This window comes from Canis aureus, chromosome 10 (genome assembly GCF_053574225.1).
Source record: "Canis aureus isolate CA01 chromosome 10, VMU_Caureus_v.1.0, whole genome shotgun sequence".
NCBI lineage: Eukaryota > Metazoa > Chordata > Mammalia > Carnivora > Canidae > Canis > Canis aureus.
The window spans coordinates 3234393-3254568 of record NC_135620.1 but is presented as its reverse complement, the minus strand read 5'-3'; the positions used below and the strand labels follow the sequence as shown (position 1 = coordinate 3254568).

At 46.8% G+C, this 20176-nt stretch overlaps 2 protein-coding genes across 12 annotated transcripts in view; one reads left to right on the top strand and one right to left on the bottom strand.

Annotated features, from left to right (window-relative positions):
- The window catches only part of RUFY1 (RUN and FYVE domain containing 1), a 65137-nt gene extending 60098 nt beyond the window's left edge, over positions 1-5039 (top strand). For 3 of the 4 annotated variants that reach the window (XM_077911154.1, XM_077911158.1, XM_077911157.1), the window contains exons 16-18: positions 2091-2139; positions 3438-3515; positions 4418-5039. In XM_077911154.1, the coding sequence (XP_077767280.1) occupies positions 2091-2139; positions 3438-3515; positions 4418-4561 (271 nt within the window). In that variant the 3' untranslated portion in view covers positions 4562-5039. The other variant, XM_077911156.1, reaches the window with a different exon arrangement.
- A 2868-nt stretch (positions 5040-7907) lies between these two features.
- On the bottom strand, positions 7908-16928 carry HNRNPH1 (heterogeneous nuclear ribonucleoprotein H1). Of its 8 annotated transcripts, none has more exons than XM_077911164.1 (14): positions 16777-16928; positions 16165-16293; positions 14696-14851; positions 14341-14484; positions 12690-12828; positions 11570-11748; positions 11415-11486; positions 11225-11358; positions 10944-11079; positions 10467-10526; positions 10316-10375; positions 9531-9623; positions 9013-9062; positions 7908-8422 (listed from the first exon to the last, which is right to left on the bottom strand). In XM_077911164.1, exons 2-13 carry the CDS (start codon positions 16259-16261, stop codon positions 9013-9015), a joined length of 1320 nt encoding a protein of 439 aa, XP_077767290.1. In that variant the 5' UTR covers positions 16262-16293; positions 16777-16928; the 3' UTR covers positions 7908-8422. The 8 variants fall into 8 exon arrangements, with proteins under 8 accessions (XP_077767290.1, XP_077767289.1, XP_077767291.1 ...); XM_077911163.1 differs by having other exon boundaries at positions 10286-10375; positions 16777-16927; XM_077911165.1 differs by lacking the exon at positions 10316-10375 and having other exon boundaries at positions 10437-10526.
- Positions 16929-20176: the final 3248 nt, after the last annotated feature.

The following is a 20176-nucleotide window of genomic DNA, read 5'->3' as shown; positions in this document are numbered from 1 at the left end:
AACAGTCACACTAGCCTGTCCACTGGGCCCCAGACAAATTCTGCTGTTCACAAGAGGAAGGGCTGGTCCGGGGGCCTGCCAAGTGTTGGAGGGCAACCTCCCAGGAGAAGTCAGGCCTCAGAGCCCAGCGCCGATCAACTGAGGCATCCAGAAATCCCCCTGGTGAGCCCTCCTGTCCACGAGCTCAGCCTCTAGGTCCCAAGGGAGCCAAGTGGGCAGGGGCAGCAAGCAAGGTGCTGGCTGGGCTGCAGTTAGACCAGATGAGGCCCCATGGTTTGAGGGTTCCAGCCCCCCAACAGGGTAAGCACAAATCCCTACCTCCCTTTCTGGATGTTCTCACCTGCCAGCATCTGTTAGTCTGTCCTTGGTGCTGCTCAAGGAGCACAGACCTTGGAACCTCTGCCCCTCCTTTGACTTGACACCTGTCCGCCCTGGTGTCCCAGTCCCGCCAGGTTGCTCTGCCCATCTGATAGGTCACAGTGCTGCATGGTAGGATTTGCCTATTTGTGTGATGGTTGCGCTTTCGGAGCCCCTGGGGAGCCTTATCCCCTTATGAGTCAGGATTCATGGTTGCAGAGGGACAGAAATCCAACTCACATACTTGAGCCAAAAAAGCCATCCGGAACCCATGTCTCACTCCTGCCTTGGCTGTCCATCTGCTGCTCCCTCACAGGTGGCTTGGGCTCCCACAGCGCCACAAGCATCCTGTTCTAGCGCCTGCCCCAAGCACAGTGACCTAGAAGCAGCAAGGAACACACAGCAGTGGCGCATGTCCCAGACATCCCTCATCAGGCTGCATAGAGGTCGCCATGTCAGGAGCATAGGACATGGGCAGGGGTCCCCAAGGAGCTGCTTCCCCCCGCCCCAGCATCTTGCAAGCCCACACCACATGATAGAAGGACAGGGCTCTCTTCATATCCCCCCTCCTCCAGCTGGATGCACGGCCCAGGTTCTGTATTTTGGCAGCATCTGGGCCCTTCCCCAATTGGGATTCCCAGGGATGTGCTTGCACACTCAGGCTGCCATCTGAGCAGCCTCTGGTCTGAGCCGCTCCGGGTGGGACGAAGGCCCTAGCGCTGTTTCCCAGCCCTCGAGTCTCGTGGCTCAGAACCCTGCCACTCTGACACTTAGATCAGGTTAACCCCACTGACTGTGTCGGCCAATCTCAGCTTTCACAAAAGGGCTCAGACCCCCGCCCCACCCCACAGTTAGAAATACACACTGGTTCAGTTCTACCAGTTTAGACCATGTTCAAGCCTGTCTTCTGTGTAGACAGCTCAGGAGCTAGGGCAACACCAAGCGGCCCTGACCTCTGTGCAGGAGGATTATAGGTGGAGCAAGCAGTAGGAGGGGCTAGGCCAGCCCTGCAGACTTGGAGTCCCACCCCACAGAAGCCCCACAGGGGCCCCACACACCCACTCAAGCACATGTCCCATGCAGGAAGGTTGCCCAGAGAAGCCAGAAACCTGACTTCTAGGAAATTATTCTCAATTTTTAATTTTTTTTAATTTATTTATGATAGTCACACAGAGAGAGAGGCAGAGACCTAGGCAGAGGGAGAAGCAGGCTCCATGCACCGGGAGCCCGACGTGGGATTCGATCCCGGGTCTCCAGGATCGCGCCCTGGACCAAAAGCAGGCGCCAAACCGCTGAGCCACCCAGGAATCCCTTCTTCTCAATTTTTAAATGGTCCCTAGTATTTCAAAGTCTTTATTTTTTTTAAAGATTCAATTTATTTATTCATGAGAGACAGAGAGGGAGAAGCAGATTCCATGCAGGGAGCCTGATGTGGGACTCGATCCCCGAACTCCAGGATCACTCCCTGGGCTGAAGGCAGGCGCTTTTCAAAGTCTTTTTAAAACTTACAGGCTGACAGTCTGTTTTGGGCCACATTTGGTCACAGGCTCAGCCTCAGAGTGTGGCAGGCATGAGCCAGCATGCTGTGACTCTGGGATGATAAAAGGTGAAAAGTGTGTTCTGGAACTGCTCTCCTAAGACCCGTCACCCTCCCCAAGCCAGACAGTCACTGTGGACTTGCTGCATCTGAGAGCTTCTCACACCTATAAATTATTTTTCATTCTTTTTTTAAGGTCAAAGCTCAAGATGGAAGACATCAAGGAAGTAAACAAGGCGCTGAAGGTACTGGATTATTAACGTTATTACCATCAGAATCACTGCCTCCGGCTTAGCCAAGCTCATGCTCTGTGTATGCTCAGGTTCTCAAGTTAGGTGAGGAAGTGTCCTAGAGGCGGCAGGGGTGGCTGTCACCTGTTGACAGGTCAGACAGTGCTGCCCAGAACCACGTGATCTGACACATGATGCTGATGGGTGGCAGGGCCCAGCCCAGCCCCTCAGCTAGCCGCCGTGGGTCGGCAGTGAGCCTAAGGCATGGGTGCCCAAATCAAGGACACAGAAAGTGGCAGAAAGAGAGCTGGGATTTTTAAATAGGGAGCATGAGACCTCTCCCTGTAAGTGCAGGGGCCCAGAGCCACCCTGCCCTGCTGCAGTGCTCTGTGCTGCTTCTGAGGACCATTCAAGCCCAGGCCCAGGCCCTGAGCTGGGCCACATTTCTGGACTATCTCCAGGGGAGGAAGCAGGAACCTGTGAACCAGATGACCCAGTATGGGTGCCAATCTGGCCAGGTAGAGACGGGAGAGAGGAAGGGGTGGCCTGCCTGGGACAGGCATGTCTGCCCTCAGGCCCCCGCTGGATCAGAACCCAGCAAATCACAGGTCTGAGGTGGCAGCCCCGGACGTGTCCTTAGCGTCACCAGCTTTACCCTCCCTCGTAGATGGAAAGCTCCTTGGATGTGGTTACTATGAGCTGCTTATCTTTGCTGTCCCTGCTGCCCACATGTGTCAGTGACAGCACCACAGGAAGGAGCTGATGGACCAGCGCTGCAGCTCCTAAGGTCACTCTGTCACTGGGAAAGTGATGGCTAAAGGATGCTAAGGAGCCAGAAAAGCTTATCATTTGAGCATTTAGTTCCTGGGGCTGAATTAATGGCACATTCTCATTTTCCTTTAGATCTCCAGAAAGGCACTTTAAAGCCTCAGATTCCGCCTCTCCCTGCTCTGCTCTGAGGGTTGAGGCTTAGCATGTGGGCAGGGGCACAGTGGCAGGTCCATGTGGTCTGTGATGGGCCCGGCCCCTCCTTCCACCCCATTCAGCCAGCAGCCGCCGTGGAGCAGGCCTCCTCAGACCCCAACTCTGCTACCTCAGCCCAAGGAAGGGGTGGGAGAGGCTCAGGGTGACAGGAAGCCAGGGACTCCGGCTTGAGGCCCAGAGGTGACCTGCAGGGACCCAGAAGCCCAAGTGCCCATGGCCTGGGAGGCTGCGTCGTGCGTGAAGAGGCCACCCTCCCTCCAAAGCACTGTTAGAAGAGTGGCCCGGTCACTGCTGTAAAGTGAGCTTCTCTGTGGTCTCTCACCTCTCAGGGCCACACGTGGCTGAAGGATGACGAGGCAACGCACTGTAAGCAGTGTGAGAAGGAGTTCTCCATCTCCCGGAGAAAGGTACATGGAGCAGGTCTCCCACCAGCTCCTGGAGGGCCCCTTCCGCCCGTTCTGTGGGTGCCTGTGGGTCGGGGCTACTGCACCGTGACCATGTTCGCTGGGGTCCTGGCCCACGCACACAGCCTTCCTGCTTGTCCCCACCCAATCTTTTCAGTAACTGAGAACACTAGGTGTGTCACCGAAAATTCACTGTGAGCAACAGGACCAATATCTGGCCAAATTAGGCAAAAACCACCTGAAGAGAACCTGTGGGTTTGTTAGCAGGCCTCAGGACGGGCATCTGAGCAGCATGAAGAGCTTGCTGGCGATGTGGGCAGGTGCGGGCCTCCAGGTCCTCGAGGACAGAAGTCCTCGCCCAGCCTTTGGCCCAGGGTCGACAAGGCTTTGAACTAGTTGGGCAGGACGGGGGCAGGCCACAGACCCCTCCCCTGCCAGCAAACAGTACCGCATGGGGGTGCATCCATCCCCAAATCCTCACCCGTGCCTCACTGCAGGTCCTGAGGCTGCCCCACATGTGGCCCCACCCTGAGGTCAAGGTCCAGGGTCTAGCCTGAGGGAGGCAGGCTCCATGGATGCTTGTCTTGACCTGTGCCCAGGGCTTAGGCAGCTGCCCCGCCACCAGGCAGGGTTGACTAAAGAAACCTGGAGTCTTTTCCAGCTGACTGCAGGGAGTACAGGGATCAGGGCCCACCAGCCACCCCAGTAAGACACATGCTAGAGCAGGAGAGGCTCAGTCATCCAGACACACAAAGGCACGCCCTCTACCAGTACCTCACGGCCCTTAGAGGAACACAAACCTAGAAACCAGAGTTGACCAGGACCCCTTCCACTTGGACACCTGCTTCTGGGGGAGGGCCGGACTTCCAAAGGCCTACTGTGACTGCCTCTTCTCTGCTCTCTAGCACCACTGCCGCCACTGTGGCCACATCTTCTGCAACATGTGCTCCAGCAACGAGCTGGCCCTGCCCTCCTACCCCAAGCCCGTGCGCGTGTGCGACAGCTGCCACACCCTGCTCCTGCAGCGCTGCTCCTCCACTGGCTCCTAGGCATAGGGCCTCCGCAGGGCCTGTCTCGGTGCCAGGGCAACCCTGGAACAGTGCCAAACCTCGGTCTCAGGGGCTGATGCAGGGGGGTGGGGAGGGGCAGGGAAGCGTTTCCTGAGGGTATCAGAGGCAAGACTCTGATCCCCATTGGGTCTGCGGGCGCTCCAGAACCATGTTCCAGCCTGGGAGGTACGCACTTTTCCATGCTGTCTGGAATTAACCCATGGGGACAGACACTCTACCTTCTCACTTGGCTACATCACCGGCTTTGGCTCAGATGATAATTTCATGATTTTGCTACTGTCATTTTTCACTTTTCAAAAAATTAACCAGTTTTTCAGCAGCTATATATTAGTGTAGTGAGCAATCCAGTTCCTCTCCTCCTACCCCCAACCCTGCACTGTGCCTTCCCTGCTTCAGAGATTTGCCATGTCACACCCTTATATGTCTCTGGGCCTACAATAAAATCCTTTATTTTTCATTCTGGTGCAGAAAATTGTAGGCTCTTGTGTCAGGCTTCAAAGGGGTTGGCCTCAGTGCCACCCCTGTTGTCAGGCCTAGAACTAAATAAAGACCCTAGGGAGGTGAGGGCTGGTGCATCTGCTGGGTTCAGGCACAGGCTGTGCCCTGCCGGGTTTCCACCAATGGGCACAGGGGAGATAACCTTCCTTACTCCTGTTACCAGAGCTCAGATGCTGTTCCTTTACACAACAGGGAGCTGACACAAACGATGGGGATTGATCTAGTGGATTCCAGATAGACACCTGTGGAAAGCACCTGCCAGGGCAGTCATTTTTTAACTTCCAAAGCCATGCTAGGACAGGTACTGTTTATAAGCTGTGAAAACGGACTCCACACATGCTCACCCCCATCCCCAACAGGACCAAGGCCTCGAGTGTTCAAAAGGAAGCAAAACTAAGTGCTGTAACGCTGTCCAGACTTAGTCCATCCACCTGCCCTCAGGGGACTGCCCAGTCCACCTCCCTGTTGTCCTCTAGGCTGGCCTGGTTCGTCTTGGGCTCTCACCCTGCAGGAGGGTCCCCGCAGCCTAGCTGATTCCAAATCTGCTACCGCTCGCTGAAATCCATCTGTTAGGAGAATAGGAACCTGGGCAGCTCAGCAAAGTTAGGTCCCTGGGTTCTGCGGGGCCCAGGTACAAAGTCCTGTTCCTTGCAAGCTGTAGGTTTTCCCATCCAATCAAGAAGTACATGGCAGCCAGAGCAGCTGCCAGGGTCCCCCTTCCCTTTCATCACTTCCTCTGAGCAGCTTTTTCCAGAACCTTTATACATACCACTGCACTGCCCCCAGCTGGTCTAGCACGAAAGAGCTATCAGTACCTGGTTTTCAGGGTACCCAATTTGGACTCCAACTTGCTGGGGAGCCTTGGGCAGGTCACTTCACCTCTGTGCCTTAGCGCTCATCTGCACACACAAAAAGGGAAGCAGGAGAATACCTGAGTCCTAGACCACCAGGCAGGGTATTCAGTGCTCTTGCCTGTATCCTACCCAGGTTTTTCCTGCTCCCTCCCCCATCTACAAGTACTAGACAGGCACTATTCAAAGATCACAGAGCCAGTTACAAATATTCAGCAGCGTGCAACAGAACTTTCCTACTCATGCATCAGATATGCACTTGAACTCTGGGACCTGCATGCAGACTGTGGTCTGGCAACCTTCCTGACCCTGGGCAACAAGGGACCACAGATGACCAAGGCCAGTGTTCCTCCAGCTGAACCACCCACTCATTACCCAGGGGCCAACTCCCCACAGCATCTGGAGGGGTTCTGGTCCTGGCCAACAAGTACTGCAGGCCGATGGAACACAAGGTTCCAAAAAAGCAGAAGGGTCCCAAGACTCACTTTTCAAAAGCTAAATGGTTCTTTCTGCATGAACTTACCCTTCCTCCCACTTCTAGTTCCTTCTCAGATTCCTCCAACAGGCCTTTGCAACACAGATAACCCTCCCATAAACCAAGTTAGCTGATGGGCCTGGGGAAGGAGCCCTCCATGAGCCGGTTCCCCACACAACTCCATGCAAGATCCCAGGGGCAGTACTAGGCCTGGAACACAGCTGAATAGCAACCCCAGAACTACACCTCCCCTGTAAAGTTGCTCTAACCCAAAAGACAGCCTACAGGACACATTCCAAGTACAAGACTTTTGTACCCCAGCCTGACTGCAGACCTTTCTCCTCCACCACGAGCCGACGGGGGGGAGGGGGGGGCGGCACCCAGTTCTCCGAGGGCCTGCAGCAGGCTGGCAGGATCCATGGAACCCTTCACACAGTTCTGTGCAACATTCTGAAATGCTACCATCTGTAGACACTTTAAAACAGCTAGAATCCTAATCATCCCAGATGAAAGACCATCTTTACCGTTCACAGTGAAGTGAAAATGCCTTAAAATCACTATGGTTCAAGCTTTGAGTCTTTACTAGGATCTACTGAATTCTTTGGGGACCATACCTTTAAAAAGTGTTTAATGCCACCTATTCAAGAGTTACCAGGAGTTCTGCCAAAACAAATGGATTTCAGTTACTGCATTAAAACGACTAGTCCTTTCTAGGACTTGGTATTCTACCTCAGAAACATCACAGAAGAAATCAATTCTGATCCTCAGTTTGTGGTCTTTGGGAATCAAATGTTAAGATCGAAGAACTTCATCTGAAAATCACTTAATAAGCTAGTTCTTCTGAAGGACCCCCACCCCATGCAAGCAAAACTTCAAGAGGCCACCAGGGTGGGAAGGGCAGCTCCTCCTCAGAACCCCCTTGCCTATGGCCCTGCCTCCTTAGCCACACTGCTAAAGGACTCCAAGAACATGCACAACATGCAGTGAGCATACTTCCCACTGCTCCCTTTGTTTTGTCCAAGCACACAGCCATTTAGACAGTTTAGGTTAGATCCTGTGCAGCCAGGCCAATCACACAGCCCTTCCACAAGGGCCCAAAAGTGACATTTACCTTCAGTTGAGGAGTCGGCCGACCTCTACACAATGGCCTCGACTGCCAAGCCTCCTGCCACAGCCAGAGACACGGGCCACTGTCACCTACGCCCCAGGCAGGAAGAGAGCACCAAGAAACAGTCCACATGACACTGAAGCACAGACAAGACAAAGTGCAGTTTTTAAAAGATTTATTTGACAAGTTTCACTTAGCGCAATACACCTAAAAGGAAATCACGATACAAGGAAAAGTTTAAATCAAGGCCTCAGAATTTCATACAAACACCAAGACCAAAATCCTAACGTATGGTGTTGCGTCTCAAAGTTGCCCATTAACTTAAAAAAAAAAAAAAAGCTTAAACTTACGTGCCTTAGAGGTTATTAAATGAAACTAGAATTAACAAACATGCCAAATGTGTTCACTTTTAATCGTAGACACAGATCCTATATTGCGTTTTACAAAAAAGCATGTCTTTCAACATGCATCCCAACAGTGTTCAATGTAACGTGGTAGAAGAGCAACATTTAACATAATTCAACTGCTTTAACCTAAATACACTTGCTGCTTATTAAGTACATCCTACAATAGAACTAGAGAAAAGCTGAAAATTGTTTAACAGTTCTAGTTTACTCAGGTGTTACATCCTAGATGAATGTTTGTGTTCAAAAATACTGAACCTTAAGTCTTTAAAACAATCCTGATTCCCACTTAGAGTAATAAGCATCAATCACAAGCTTGTATTGCAAAACTGTTAAACTTTTTTTCTTTAAAAAACGTTGACCAAGAGTCAGTGATCAGGATCAGTTACATTCCCCATCCACCACTCATACTGGACATGCTAGACATCCCTCCCATTCCGTTCACTCCCATAGATGCACGGCTTCCACTACTGTAGTAGCTGCTGCTCACTGCTCCTTGGCTGCCTGCAGAGAGATCCAGGTGACAAGTCAGCAGAATCATCAGATTAACAGGCCAATAAAATATAGCATTCCAAGAAAAAGTTTAAAAAGTATACGAGTACAAATGGCTGCTGTCCAAGTGGCGAGAAGCATGTTTGGGAAAGGGGACTCCCGACTCCAAACAAGTCTCAATTAACCCCTTCTCTCTGCAGTACCAACTTGCCAGACTCTTGTGCTACCATTTAATTGGATGCTTCAGGATCAACATAGAAAATTAAGTTTAAAGGAAAACTAGTGTTTTTCAAAAATTGCAAAATTACTAAATGTTGTTTTTAAAGCTAAGCAAGGCATTTTTAAAAAAAAATTTTACCATAAACATTCACAATGTGTCCATCGAATGGCATATATGAATAGGGAGGACAGGGGCAGTCTCTTGCTTTTCCTATTCATGGTGGGCAGGAAGTGAGATGACAAAAGTTGGGACTAAAGGCAACTCACTGTGCCCAAAATGGCAGCCTCCATGGAGTTAAGTCAGAGCCATTGACTGCTATAGAAATATTACAACATATCAGTATTTGCTATTGGGAATTTATATTTTTTGAGAAAATATTTACCTATGCAATGTTTGATTGAAAATCACTGGAGTTTTCCTGTAAAACTTGGTCTGCAAAAGGATTTTGTAGGGTAAGACTATAATACCAAAATCACCATTCTTTAGACCAATTGAAAAAAAATAAAAATAAAGCAATCCTAGGATAAACCTGACTAGTAAATACGGTCCTAAACCCAACCACCATTCTACTATTTAAAATTCTCCCTCCATCTAAAATGGATTTAATGCTAACCAAAGACAGAAAAAAAAAAAAAAAAATCAACAGTTTAATTTTTTAAATAAACGGAGGCAGATGTTTTCTGGCTCGACATTATTCCAAGTTGCAATGACTACTTTCAATTTCTGTAACACTTCCCCCTCCCCATGATTGGTTCTGAAAATTAAGCTAATAAGAACAAGTTACTTTTGGATCAAAAGCAAATATTTATTAACCCAGTTTTACCAAAAGGAGCCTGCATATTCCCCCAACTAAGAAACCTGCCTAAAACTTATTTCAAGTATATAAAAAAACATGCTTACCATATCCACTCATGCTGCTCTGGCCGCCATAGCCGCCTCCATAACCACCACTCAGCTGCTGACTGGCTGGGCCACCATAACTGGACTGGTTTGCTGTTAAGTTAAGAGAACATTAGAACCTTGTTCCATATGTAATGTGGTACCTGGTGGTACCGGGCTTGTAATTCTAAGTCTATGATTTTCCAGTCTTGATCTGATATCACTATAACCCTCTGCCTCCTCCTGCCTATTGCCTATGACCAAACTACCTTTCTATCCATCATATAAACTAGACAAACATTTATAAACCAAAAGGCTAACAGTATATGCACATCAGCAGGACTAAATCCACGTGATTCCAGTAGGTAGAGGCATTGAGATGATTTTAGAATACTGTTTAACTGGATTTAGTGGGGTTTTCCCCCATAACTTGTAAGTAAGGTTATGTCATACAGTTGATCACCGAACACCTAATTATACCCAACTAACCATGCCCAAAACTTTGACCTTGTGCTTTTAACTAATCATTAATTTCAGACTTCTACTTCATACTTAAGATAATTCAACTAGTTTCCACAGTCCCCTCCCCCAAAACTACTTAAAACTGGTTATCTAAACATTTTAGCTCACAAGGATTTAAATTAGCCAGACACAAAATCCAAATTGAAACCTCTTTGCTTAACTGCATTATGCTAAACTCATTAAAATATAAATTAACTTATATAATTGACTTATATAGATATGTTTTGGTTTTTAAAAAAACTAACGATATTTACACAAGCCCATGCCTCCCATCATTTGGCTACCATAAGCACCACCGCTTGCTCCTGCTGTAGAATTCAAGAAGAGTTCTACATATCTGTGTTCTGAAATGAGAGAAAAGGCATACAAGGTTAGCTTAAAAAAAGACACTAAAGTGATATTTACACAAACCCATGCCTCCTAGCATTTGGCTACCGTAAGCACCACCGCTTGCTCCTGCTGTAGAATTCAAGAAGAGTTCTACATATCTGTGTTCTGAAATGAGAAAAAAAAAATTTTGAAAGTGTTTGTTGGTGAAAGAAAGAAGATAAGCACTTTAAGTTCTTAAACAAGTAGATCTGTGAACTTCAAATACTTTTGGTAAAAATAATTCTAGCTGCTTCTCAGAGGATTAACTACACTGGTTTCAAAAACCAGCCTTTTGATTTAAACATTCACCTAAATTGTTTTACATTTGTCAATTAAGAATATACTTCAAGTTCGTGTTACCATCAATAACTCCTTTTCAATCATACTAATTTTTAAAACCCACATGCTTTTTAAACACACACCAAAAGAACTAACGCATTATTGGAAAATAAATTTCTCACACATCCTTATTACTTCTCTATCCACAAACATTGGTCTGGTCACCGTTAAAAGAGACCCCAAGATACTTAAAACCACACTTACGCATATTTGCTTTGTCTTTTGACATAGCTGCCACAGCATCTTCATGAGTTGCAAACTCGACATCTGCTTCACCAGTTACTCTGCCATCAGGACCAATTTCAATATGTACTCTCACAGGGTTAAGCGGTGAAAAAAACTAAATACAAGGTATTTCAGAAAACAAAGTCAAATATCTACTGTTACAAGAAAAAAAAAATTTACAGCTTAATGTTTCACTTAGAGTTAAGACTGAAGTTTTACTATCCTGGAACAGAAAACTTATAAATTTATCTTACACTTACATTATAAATGTCATTCTCAGTAGCTCTGTAAGGTAATCCCCGCATGTGTACACAATGTCCTGTTGTGCTCTGGAAAGTAGAGCCACCATCCCCATATCTGTGATCAGACATTCCTGAAAAACAGTAATTGAGGTCTAGATTGACAAGAGTGTAAGTACTCTTCAGCTGAGAAGTTCAATTCTTACCTTACCTCTTCCAAATCTATCGGACCCAAATCCATAGCCATCATTATAGCCATTATAATCATCATAGCCTCCATAACCTGAAAAACAGTAAGTACAATCAATCAAATGAAAAGAGTTACATGAGGAACAGACCCTGTGATGCCTGCATATTCTCACGTACCTCCACCATAAGCACCACGCCTCATCCGTTCAAAGCCAGCTCCCCTGCCAATGCTGTTATACCCTCTGCCAGCTCCAGGTCTGTCATAGGGACCTGGCCGCTGCATGGCCATAAGCTTTCGTGGTGGATCATAGTGAGTTCTAACTTCAGCTCGACTGCTCTTAAAGATTTCGATATACCTAAAGCATTGTTCACGAGGGAAGGGGATGGGGAGGGGAGAGAAAACATTAGTCCACTTCATACAGGTATTTAGTTACACAAGAAAACAATGTAGTCATAGCCATGAAACTGACTATTATTTAAAGCCAGATTTCTTATATTTGCATAGGCAATGACCAGAAATTCACTCAAATGAAAGATTTTTATAAATGTAAACTTTATATATAGAGTAAAACACTCCTCTGAGGCAGAGCCCAACCTTAGAGGTAAAGAGGAGTACTATAAATGTCTTAGGAGGGAAAGAGTTCCACTCAACTTTCAACATTTCAGGTCTTAAATCCATTGGCAGCATGTATAGCAAGTGGGCTAAAAAGCCAGCCTCCACCAACAGTCTAGCCCACACTACACATTTCATTTCGCCAGTAATACCCCAGGCCTATGCTTTTAGTAGGAATCAGCATAGGTAAGCGCATGCTTCAATGAAAAATAGTCACAAGCAAAGAGAATAAAACCTTTTGTGACAATTTCTTGAAAGCTATGCTTATTAATACATATGCAGAATATTTATACAGCAAGAAAAAGTTTGTTGCATTTCAACTTTAAAAACAAGATCAGAAAGTATCACATTTTCTTATGGTAATATTAATTTACTAGGTGGGTGTTATTACAGCTAAAGCCAGGTTTGTATTAACATTTTTTTAAAGCCATAGTCTCTCAACTCTATTGATTAGAATTAGGAATCTTACAATATTTGACAGGGAGATCAAATTAACTGGGGGCAATTTTAAAACCTAAACTTTCATCTCAATGTATGATGGGACTTTAAAAGAAAATTTGGAAATTGTGGCAAACATCAATTAGTGGGGACTAGAAAATATATTTTTCTTCTAAGCAGAGAGAATATGGATTTAATTGTTTACCATAAGAAAAGTGACAAATCCAACCAACCATCCATCCCCACCTGTGCCCTATTCTTTCCTTGTGTTTCTTTAGAGCCTTTTCAGCTATTTCCTGTGAAGCAAACTGCACGAAGGCCTCCCCCGTACTCCTCCCCTGGAAGTCCACCGGCAATGTTATCCCATTTGGCACGATTTCCAACCCTTCAACCCAAGGACAAATAACCCCAGTAGGGGGGCAATATTAACATCACAAGCCCAGAAATGATTCTTCTTATAGCTTTAAATAAACCAGAATTTTAACTTTAGGTGAACGGTATGCTTTCAACAGTACTGTTTACATATGCATTGTAATATGAAGTTCCATTATTACAAAGTACAACTCAATTCTTAACACACCCCATGGCATAGTATGTTAAAAACAAAAACAAAAACACTTGAACACAGGATGCATTAAGAATAACAATTAACACTAATCTATGCAAATTAATGTTGAGATTTACACAAGAATTTAATATAATTTTCAAGCAATATATACAACAGTTACTAAACTTCAAACACACCTTTTACCTCATTTTATATTTCAATGTTTTAAGTTAGTGGAACTTCAACTTTTTTTTAAAAAAATTATACATTTAAACATTTTATATACAAATTGAAACATTGCTTAAGTCATATAATTGACAAACATACAATCTAAACTTTTCAACAAACAACTGATCTACACAGCACAATCATGCACTCTTATGCTCTAACAGTAGTATGATTCACTTCTGGAATTTCCGTCTATGAAAAATCCTTTCCGTGGATACATTCCCAAGCTTACAAAAAGGGCTTAAAGCACTTTCCTAGAAGATATGAAATTATGTTCATATTTAACGTTGACAGATAGCATTCAATTCTCACCAATTTAGACAAAAACAATCAAAACAGACTTGATTTCAAAAATTCTGGCAAAACATTAGGACTTGATACATTTCTAAGATTTTATTACATACTACACTAAACCATGAAAGGATTTCTTGTTAATTCCACTTTATCACATCATGAATATTAAAAGTTACTGAAAATATATGATTTAACATTCTGCTAAACATGCAATTTTATCAGCTCTTCAGCATAAAAACATTCAAATACTTTAGGCCCAGAACAATTTCAAAACACTTTCTGTATTTCAGATACTGAGACTACATTCAAACTACTCCTACATTAGATTGGTTTATATTTAATTCCCTGGCTAAAAAACCAACAGCTCCTTCCGTAAGTTTTTTTTTTCTTCTTACAGAAAATTAATTAGACCATTAGAGACATTTCTGGGCCCAAGACCCAAATGTGTCTTAAGACATAGGCACTTGCCATAAATTACAACAACCTAACTGATACTAATCTAATGTTAAGTGATCTTACCTTTAACTTGAAGTACTTTGCTGAACAGCATTGTGAGGAAAGTAAAGCTGTTGAGGACAATCCTTAAAGATCTACTCTAACTACAACACTAAGTATAGGCAAAGTTAGCATATTGGAAGTACTTAATTTCCACCTTTAAGATGGGCTTAAATTATTTGAAGGTCTCCAGGAAGAAGAAAACATTTAATTCATCTGCATATACTCACACTTGTTTAAATATCTAAGCTACTCAACTTTAAGGTCTATTAAATCACAAGTTGCCAGAAACTAGCCAGAACTCACTGCTCAGCATCAAACAGAACTACATACCTGAGAAGAACTGAACAATTTCTTCCTTGCTACATCCAAAGGGGAGTCCTCTAAGCCGTACAAAGCCATCATTGGCCGTGTCAGGACTATTTGGACCAGTATGCTTCAACACCCAATCCATTTCAACGTTGTTTGACTTGAATACTGAAAGAGGTGCTTAGAATTAGTCAATTTTGGAAAGTTAGAGAACAAAGTTCAGACTTCCTGGGTCTTTAGATAATCTAGGAAGAGCTGCCATAAACTCCCTTAGATGACCATTTCCATGCGGTCAAATACCTAAAATTCAGAAGGGGTAAGATAGAGCTCTATGTGTTTAATGTTTTATTTACTGTTACTAGGGCAACATAAATCAAACCTTCAACATATCTGTGTCCCATAGTTTCTCTGTCTTTTTTCAGGGCCAATTTGACTTCATCTTCTGATTCAAGTTCAACAAAAGCCTCGCCACTCGGTCTGCCTTCTCTGGTGTAGATGAAACGAATACCTTGAGCCCCATTTTGAATTTTGCAGTCTGGAAAGAAAACAACCGTTAATACGGAATTTAAAACAAAACAAAAAAAAAACCACCTCTGGGTGATACAGATGAAACACCTGTTCATGCCCCTGCTACAAAGTAAAGTTTCTGCAAAGCACAGAATGACCCATATTACCAATTCCCAGGGCTGCTTTCCAGTACTTAAGCATTTATCTTCTCCCAAACTTTCTTATTCCCTAGACATGTTCCCATTACATCAGGAAAATCCAATAGCCAAAGCAGTTTCTTAAAGTTATCTCCAAGTCCTCTCCACTGAACATCTTTAGTAACTTCTCATAAAGAAAGTCTGGAGTCTAATTTTATGCCACTGAGTCTGGTTTCAAGTTTTGGTCTGGGGCACGTGATGGTTTTACCTTACTAGCAGCAACATACAATTTCTCCTGCGAATCCAAACTGCAGGGCCAATACTCACCTAAAAGGGGATCAATGTTAGCAAGCTAAAATGCTCCAGTTGCACAGCTGAAGCCAAACCCAGTCTTGCTCACTGCAAGGTGGCTTCCAGTGTACTTGGTTCTCGTTTTACAGGTCCTTTTCCATTACCAACGCTAAATTCAGTCAATACTACAAGTATCCTTCCAAAACCTGTGAATTTCTTCCGAATATACCCTTCTCAGTCTAAACTCACATTAACAATAAGGACATTTTTGTAGAAATTATTCAGGAAACCTGCTTACTGGAAAAAAGCCACAGACAAGTGAACTTCCCTGGGGCTTCAATGTTAACTATAAAGTGAGCCAGATCAAGAACTAAATGAGCAAGAACTTTTCACAATTACCAAACCTTGATTAGGAAAATTGTCTGAAATTAAAAAGAGACATTTTAACTTTCTGAAGCCGAATGCCCCCACTTCAAGGGCATACCGAAATTGGAAATAAACTGTTATACTTTAAGGATTTGCAAAATGTTTAGTATTGTTTGCCCAGCTATTGGACAATTTTCTCAAAATGGAGAGGAAAATTCCATTTATCCTTTCGAAAAAACAGCCATAGAAAAGACTAAGGCTTAAAAGTAGGTAAAGAAGAAAAAAAATCCGCCAGAGGCAGCTCTCACCCACCCTACCCCCACCTCCACCCCCCGGGGTTCGGAGGGCGGGCGGGGCTTTCGCAATTTCCATTGCGTAACAGCAGCCCTCCAGGCGCGAGCAGCCCAGCAGGAACGGCTGCCGCCCGCGCCCCGCTAGGGGGCGCCCCAGGCCCGCCTCGCCCCGCCCCAGCCGCCCGCCTCCCCGCCCGACCGCCGGCCCGACCGCCGGCCCCGGCCACCAACTCCCGCCTCCGCTTCAAACTCACCAGAAAAAAAACGCTGCACTTCATCCGCCGAGCAAGACCAGGGCAAGCCCCGGACCTTCACCACGAACCCCTCTCCGCCTTCGGTGCCCAACATCATCGTCTCTTACTGGGTCTCGGGGCCGACACAGGCTGCAAGACGAGCGACGAGCGTCAGAGAACGAGGAAAAGGCATAATTAAACTGCCCTCCGACCTCGAGGCGCCGGGCGGCCCGCGGCGCCCCAGAGGGGCCGAGCCCGTACGGACGCCCGAACCCTGCCCATTCCGACACCCAGCACCCCTTCGGCCAGCGGCCCGGCCCCCAAAGCCGCTCTGGACACCCGGTGCCGACGCTCCGAGGCGAGGGGGCCCTGGCCTGGCGCCAGCGTGGATGCAAGGAAATGGCGGCGGCCGCTTCCGCTCCGCCTCCTCCGACATCTCACACAATAGAGTCGACGCGGCCTGCAGGCCTCCACGGCCCCGCCGCTACTCAGCCAACTATTCCTGGCTCCAAGCGGCAGCCCGCACCTCGCCGGTCACCCCCAAGCTCTACAGAAGTCTGGAGGTAAGCAATCCTCCCAAAAATGGCATCCTCGAGGATCGCTGGGCGGCGAACACCAAGCGGCAACACTCACCTGAACACACGACTCCGGCGTGGCTGAGAAGAAATGGCCAGCGGGCGCCTGCGCAACCTAAATAAGGCCCTTTGAACAAGCTCTGCGCACGCGCAGCTGGGTGCCCGCACCGCCCCCTTGCGTCACAGAGAGCCCCGACGCATGCGTAACTTCTCGAGCCGCCCCCCACCGCCGGCGAGCTATTCTGCGCTTGCGTCTTAGGCTTATTCCCCCCCACCCCAAGAAACCCGCTCTGCTTTTTTGCGCCTGCGTCATCCCGCGATTATTGAACTTGGAGCCTCCGCGGTTTATGAGTTTAGTTTCAGGCGCATGCGTCTTCCTTCAAACCGTTCTGTCGCCTCGCCCGCCGAGTGGGGGAGGGGAATGGTGGTAATCGCTTCCCAGCGGGTACGGTCTGTAAGGCAGTCCCGAGCCCTGGCGTGTGGCGCGGTGGCCTTGTCCTGCCGCCCTTAGCCTGTTACCGTGCTCGGAGCCGGCCCGAAGGACAGCCGCTCCCCGCCTTGGGGCCGCCTGTACCTCCCTCTCCCCACAGCCGGCCCACGACCCGCTGGGCCCCTCCGCGGGGCTGCGACGTCAGGGGCACGTCGGAGGTGTGTGTGCCTCCACTCCTTACCTGCCCGCGCGGGGTCCCAGTGCCCGTGCCGAAGGCCCGCACCCTGCGACCCCCGCCGCGGCATCCCGGGGGGGGGGGGGGCATCCCGGGTGAGGTCGGTCGTGCACGGGCGGGGGCAGCCGGATGTCGCGTCCCCCGTGGTGTCTAGTGAGCGCCGGGCTCCGCTCTCCCCAGTGGGCTCCTGCTTATTTCTTCAAAGGCTAAGCGGGACCCCCGGGCCTCCCCGTGTGCGCACCTGGTACGGGACTCGTGAGACTCGTGGTTCCCGCCGGCACTGCGGGAAACTACCTGACCCGCCTGTCCTCACCGGCTCGGGCCCGGTGGGCACAGGCCCTGAACACGTGAGCAGTAAGGTACGTGGAGCACTTAGGGTAGGCCTCCCTGATGTTGGAAGATGCAGGCGAAGCGTGCTCCTGCCCAAGCGCAATGGCTTTGGAGGCCAAATCCAGATCTGGCAGGTCCGAGAAAACGAGAGAAAGACATCAATGGAATAAAGAGGATCGATGATCCAAGAGAGGAACCCCAGAGTGGGGAAGGGCCAGACCTTGGAACGATCTTGGCCGACCATTTAGGTCTTGGCAACAGTGTTAACCCCGAGAGAGGGGAAAGCATTACCAGCTGTTTAACAGTGAGCAACAGGAGCTGTTTGTCCAGGAAAACGGGGAGGGAGGAAGAGGGACCCAGAAGGATCAGGCAGTGTGAGTACTGCTGCCTGCCCTCAAGTGAAAGCAGAGCTAGAGGAAATGGCAATTTGGCTGGAGTCACCAAGATGTGGGACTCCCACATCTTCCAGACAGTATAGGTCTATCTCTGGGGGGATTCAAAATGAAGAACACTTTTTGCTCTTAGATGCTCTCTCCAGAATATCACAGACACCTCCCAGACGTTTCTTCTCCTTAAAATATTTTATTGTTGTTAAGATTTGATTTTATTTGACACAGAGTGCACAAGCAGGGGGAGCAGTGGCAGACAGAGGGAAAGAGAGAAGCAGACTCCCCACTGAACAGGGAACCCCACACGGGGCTCAATCCCAGGACCCTGGGATCATGACCTGAGCTGAAGGCAGATGCTTCTCCAACTGAGCCATCCAGGCCCCCTAATTTTTTGTTTTAATTAGGATGTAACTTTAACATCTGGCGATGTCTTAATAGGTTACAGCATTTGAGAGTTCTGGTCTTATTAAATGAGCAAAGAACACTGGTTTATGGTCAGATGAGGGGGAAAACCCCTGATCCCTTTAGGTAGGGTGTTTTAAGAAGTCACGTTTTTGGGACACCTGGGTGGCTCAGTGGTTAAGGGTCTGCCTTTAACTCAGGTGTCTGCCTTCTGCTAAGGTCTTGATCCTGGGGTCCTGGGATCAAGTCCTGAAACAGCCGACTGAATGAAGCCTGCTTCTTTCTCCCTCTGCTTGTCTTTGCCTCTCTCATGAATGAATAAATAAAATCTTTAAAAATAAAATAGGGATGCCTGGGTGGCTCAGCAGTTGAGTGTCTGCCTTTGGCTCAGGGTGTGATCTCAGAGTCCTGGGATCGAGTCCCACATTGGGCTTCCGGCATGGAGCCTGCTTGTCCCTCTGCCTGTGTCTCTGCCTCTCTCTCTGTGTCTCTCATGAATAAATAAATATTTTTAAAAAAAAATAAAATAAATTTTTAAAATCATGTTTTTTACCTTTTAACAATATGGCCACACTTCCAAGATGTTTGTTTTTTCCTAATTTTTTTCTATAGTTTTCTTGGGATTTTCTAACGTAATAAGAATGGGGGCGGGCAGCCTGGATGGCTCAGTGGTTTAGCGCAGGCTTCAGCCCAGGGTGTGATCCTGGGGACCCAGGATCGAGTCCCACATCGGCTCCCTGCATGGAGCCTGCTTCTCCCTCTGCCTGTGTCTCTGCCTCTCTCTGTCTCTCATGAATAAATAAATAAAATATTTTAAAAAATAAATAAGAATGGGGGCACCTGGCTGGCTAAGTTGGTGGAGCATGCAATTCTTGATCTTGGGGTTGTGAGTTTGAGCCCCACATTGGGTGTAGAGATTACTTAAAAATAAAATCCTTAAAAAAATAAATGTAATTGTATGATCATCATAGACTAGATCACTTACTTAGGATAAATTTCTAGAAGTAAAATTATTCAACAAAAGGATCTAAATCTTTTGAAGGCCACTAATAAAGGTTCTAGCACTTCACAAACCTTTTTGTGGTGTGTGAGGATTCCATACATCTTGTTTTGCTGGCACTGAAAATTTCCTGTCCACTAATCATTGCTAATGTAATACTGAAAAAAACCCTGTCTCTAATCTGCATCTGTTTGATACTGGTGGGGTAGAATGAATTTTATACATTTATAGCCAACTCCCTGTTATATAGATTGTCACTTTTTCTTCTTTCTTCAGTGATCTTTTGGTCCTTATTAAGGCCATTAATCCCTACCTAAAATATTTTTCTGTTTGCTTATCTCTTACTTGTTCTAATATTTATTTTTTAAAGACTTATTTGTTTTAGAGATAGAGCACTAGTGAGAAGAGCAGAGAAAGAGGGAGAGGGAATTTCAATCAGACTGTGCTGAGTGGAGCCAACATACTGCTCAGTCTCAACCATTCTGAGATCACAATCTGAGCTGAAACCAAGAGTCCCACAATTAATCAACTGTACCACCCAGGCACCCCTGTTTTAATAATTAGAAACAAAGATGTTTTTAATTTTGATGAAGTCAAAGCCATGGATACTTTCTTTTATCTTATTAATTTTACTGTCTTTTATCTTTTTTTATATAATGGTTATGTAATCTT

Coding starts and splice junctions, on each gene's coding strand:
- HNRNPH1 (XM_077911159.1), bottom strand. CDS start 16,261: ATGATGTTGGGCACCGAAGGCGGAGAGGGGTTCGTGGTGAAGGTCCGG. Junction 11,487..11,569: donor GCGTGGTGCTTATGGTGGAG/GTACGTGAGAAT, acceptor ACTGTTTTTCAG/GTTATGGAGGCTATGATGAT. Junction 11,080..11,224: donor CTGAGAATGACATTTATAAT/GTAAGTGTAAGA, acceptor CCTTGTATTTAG/TTTTTTTCACCGCTTAACCC.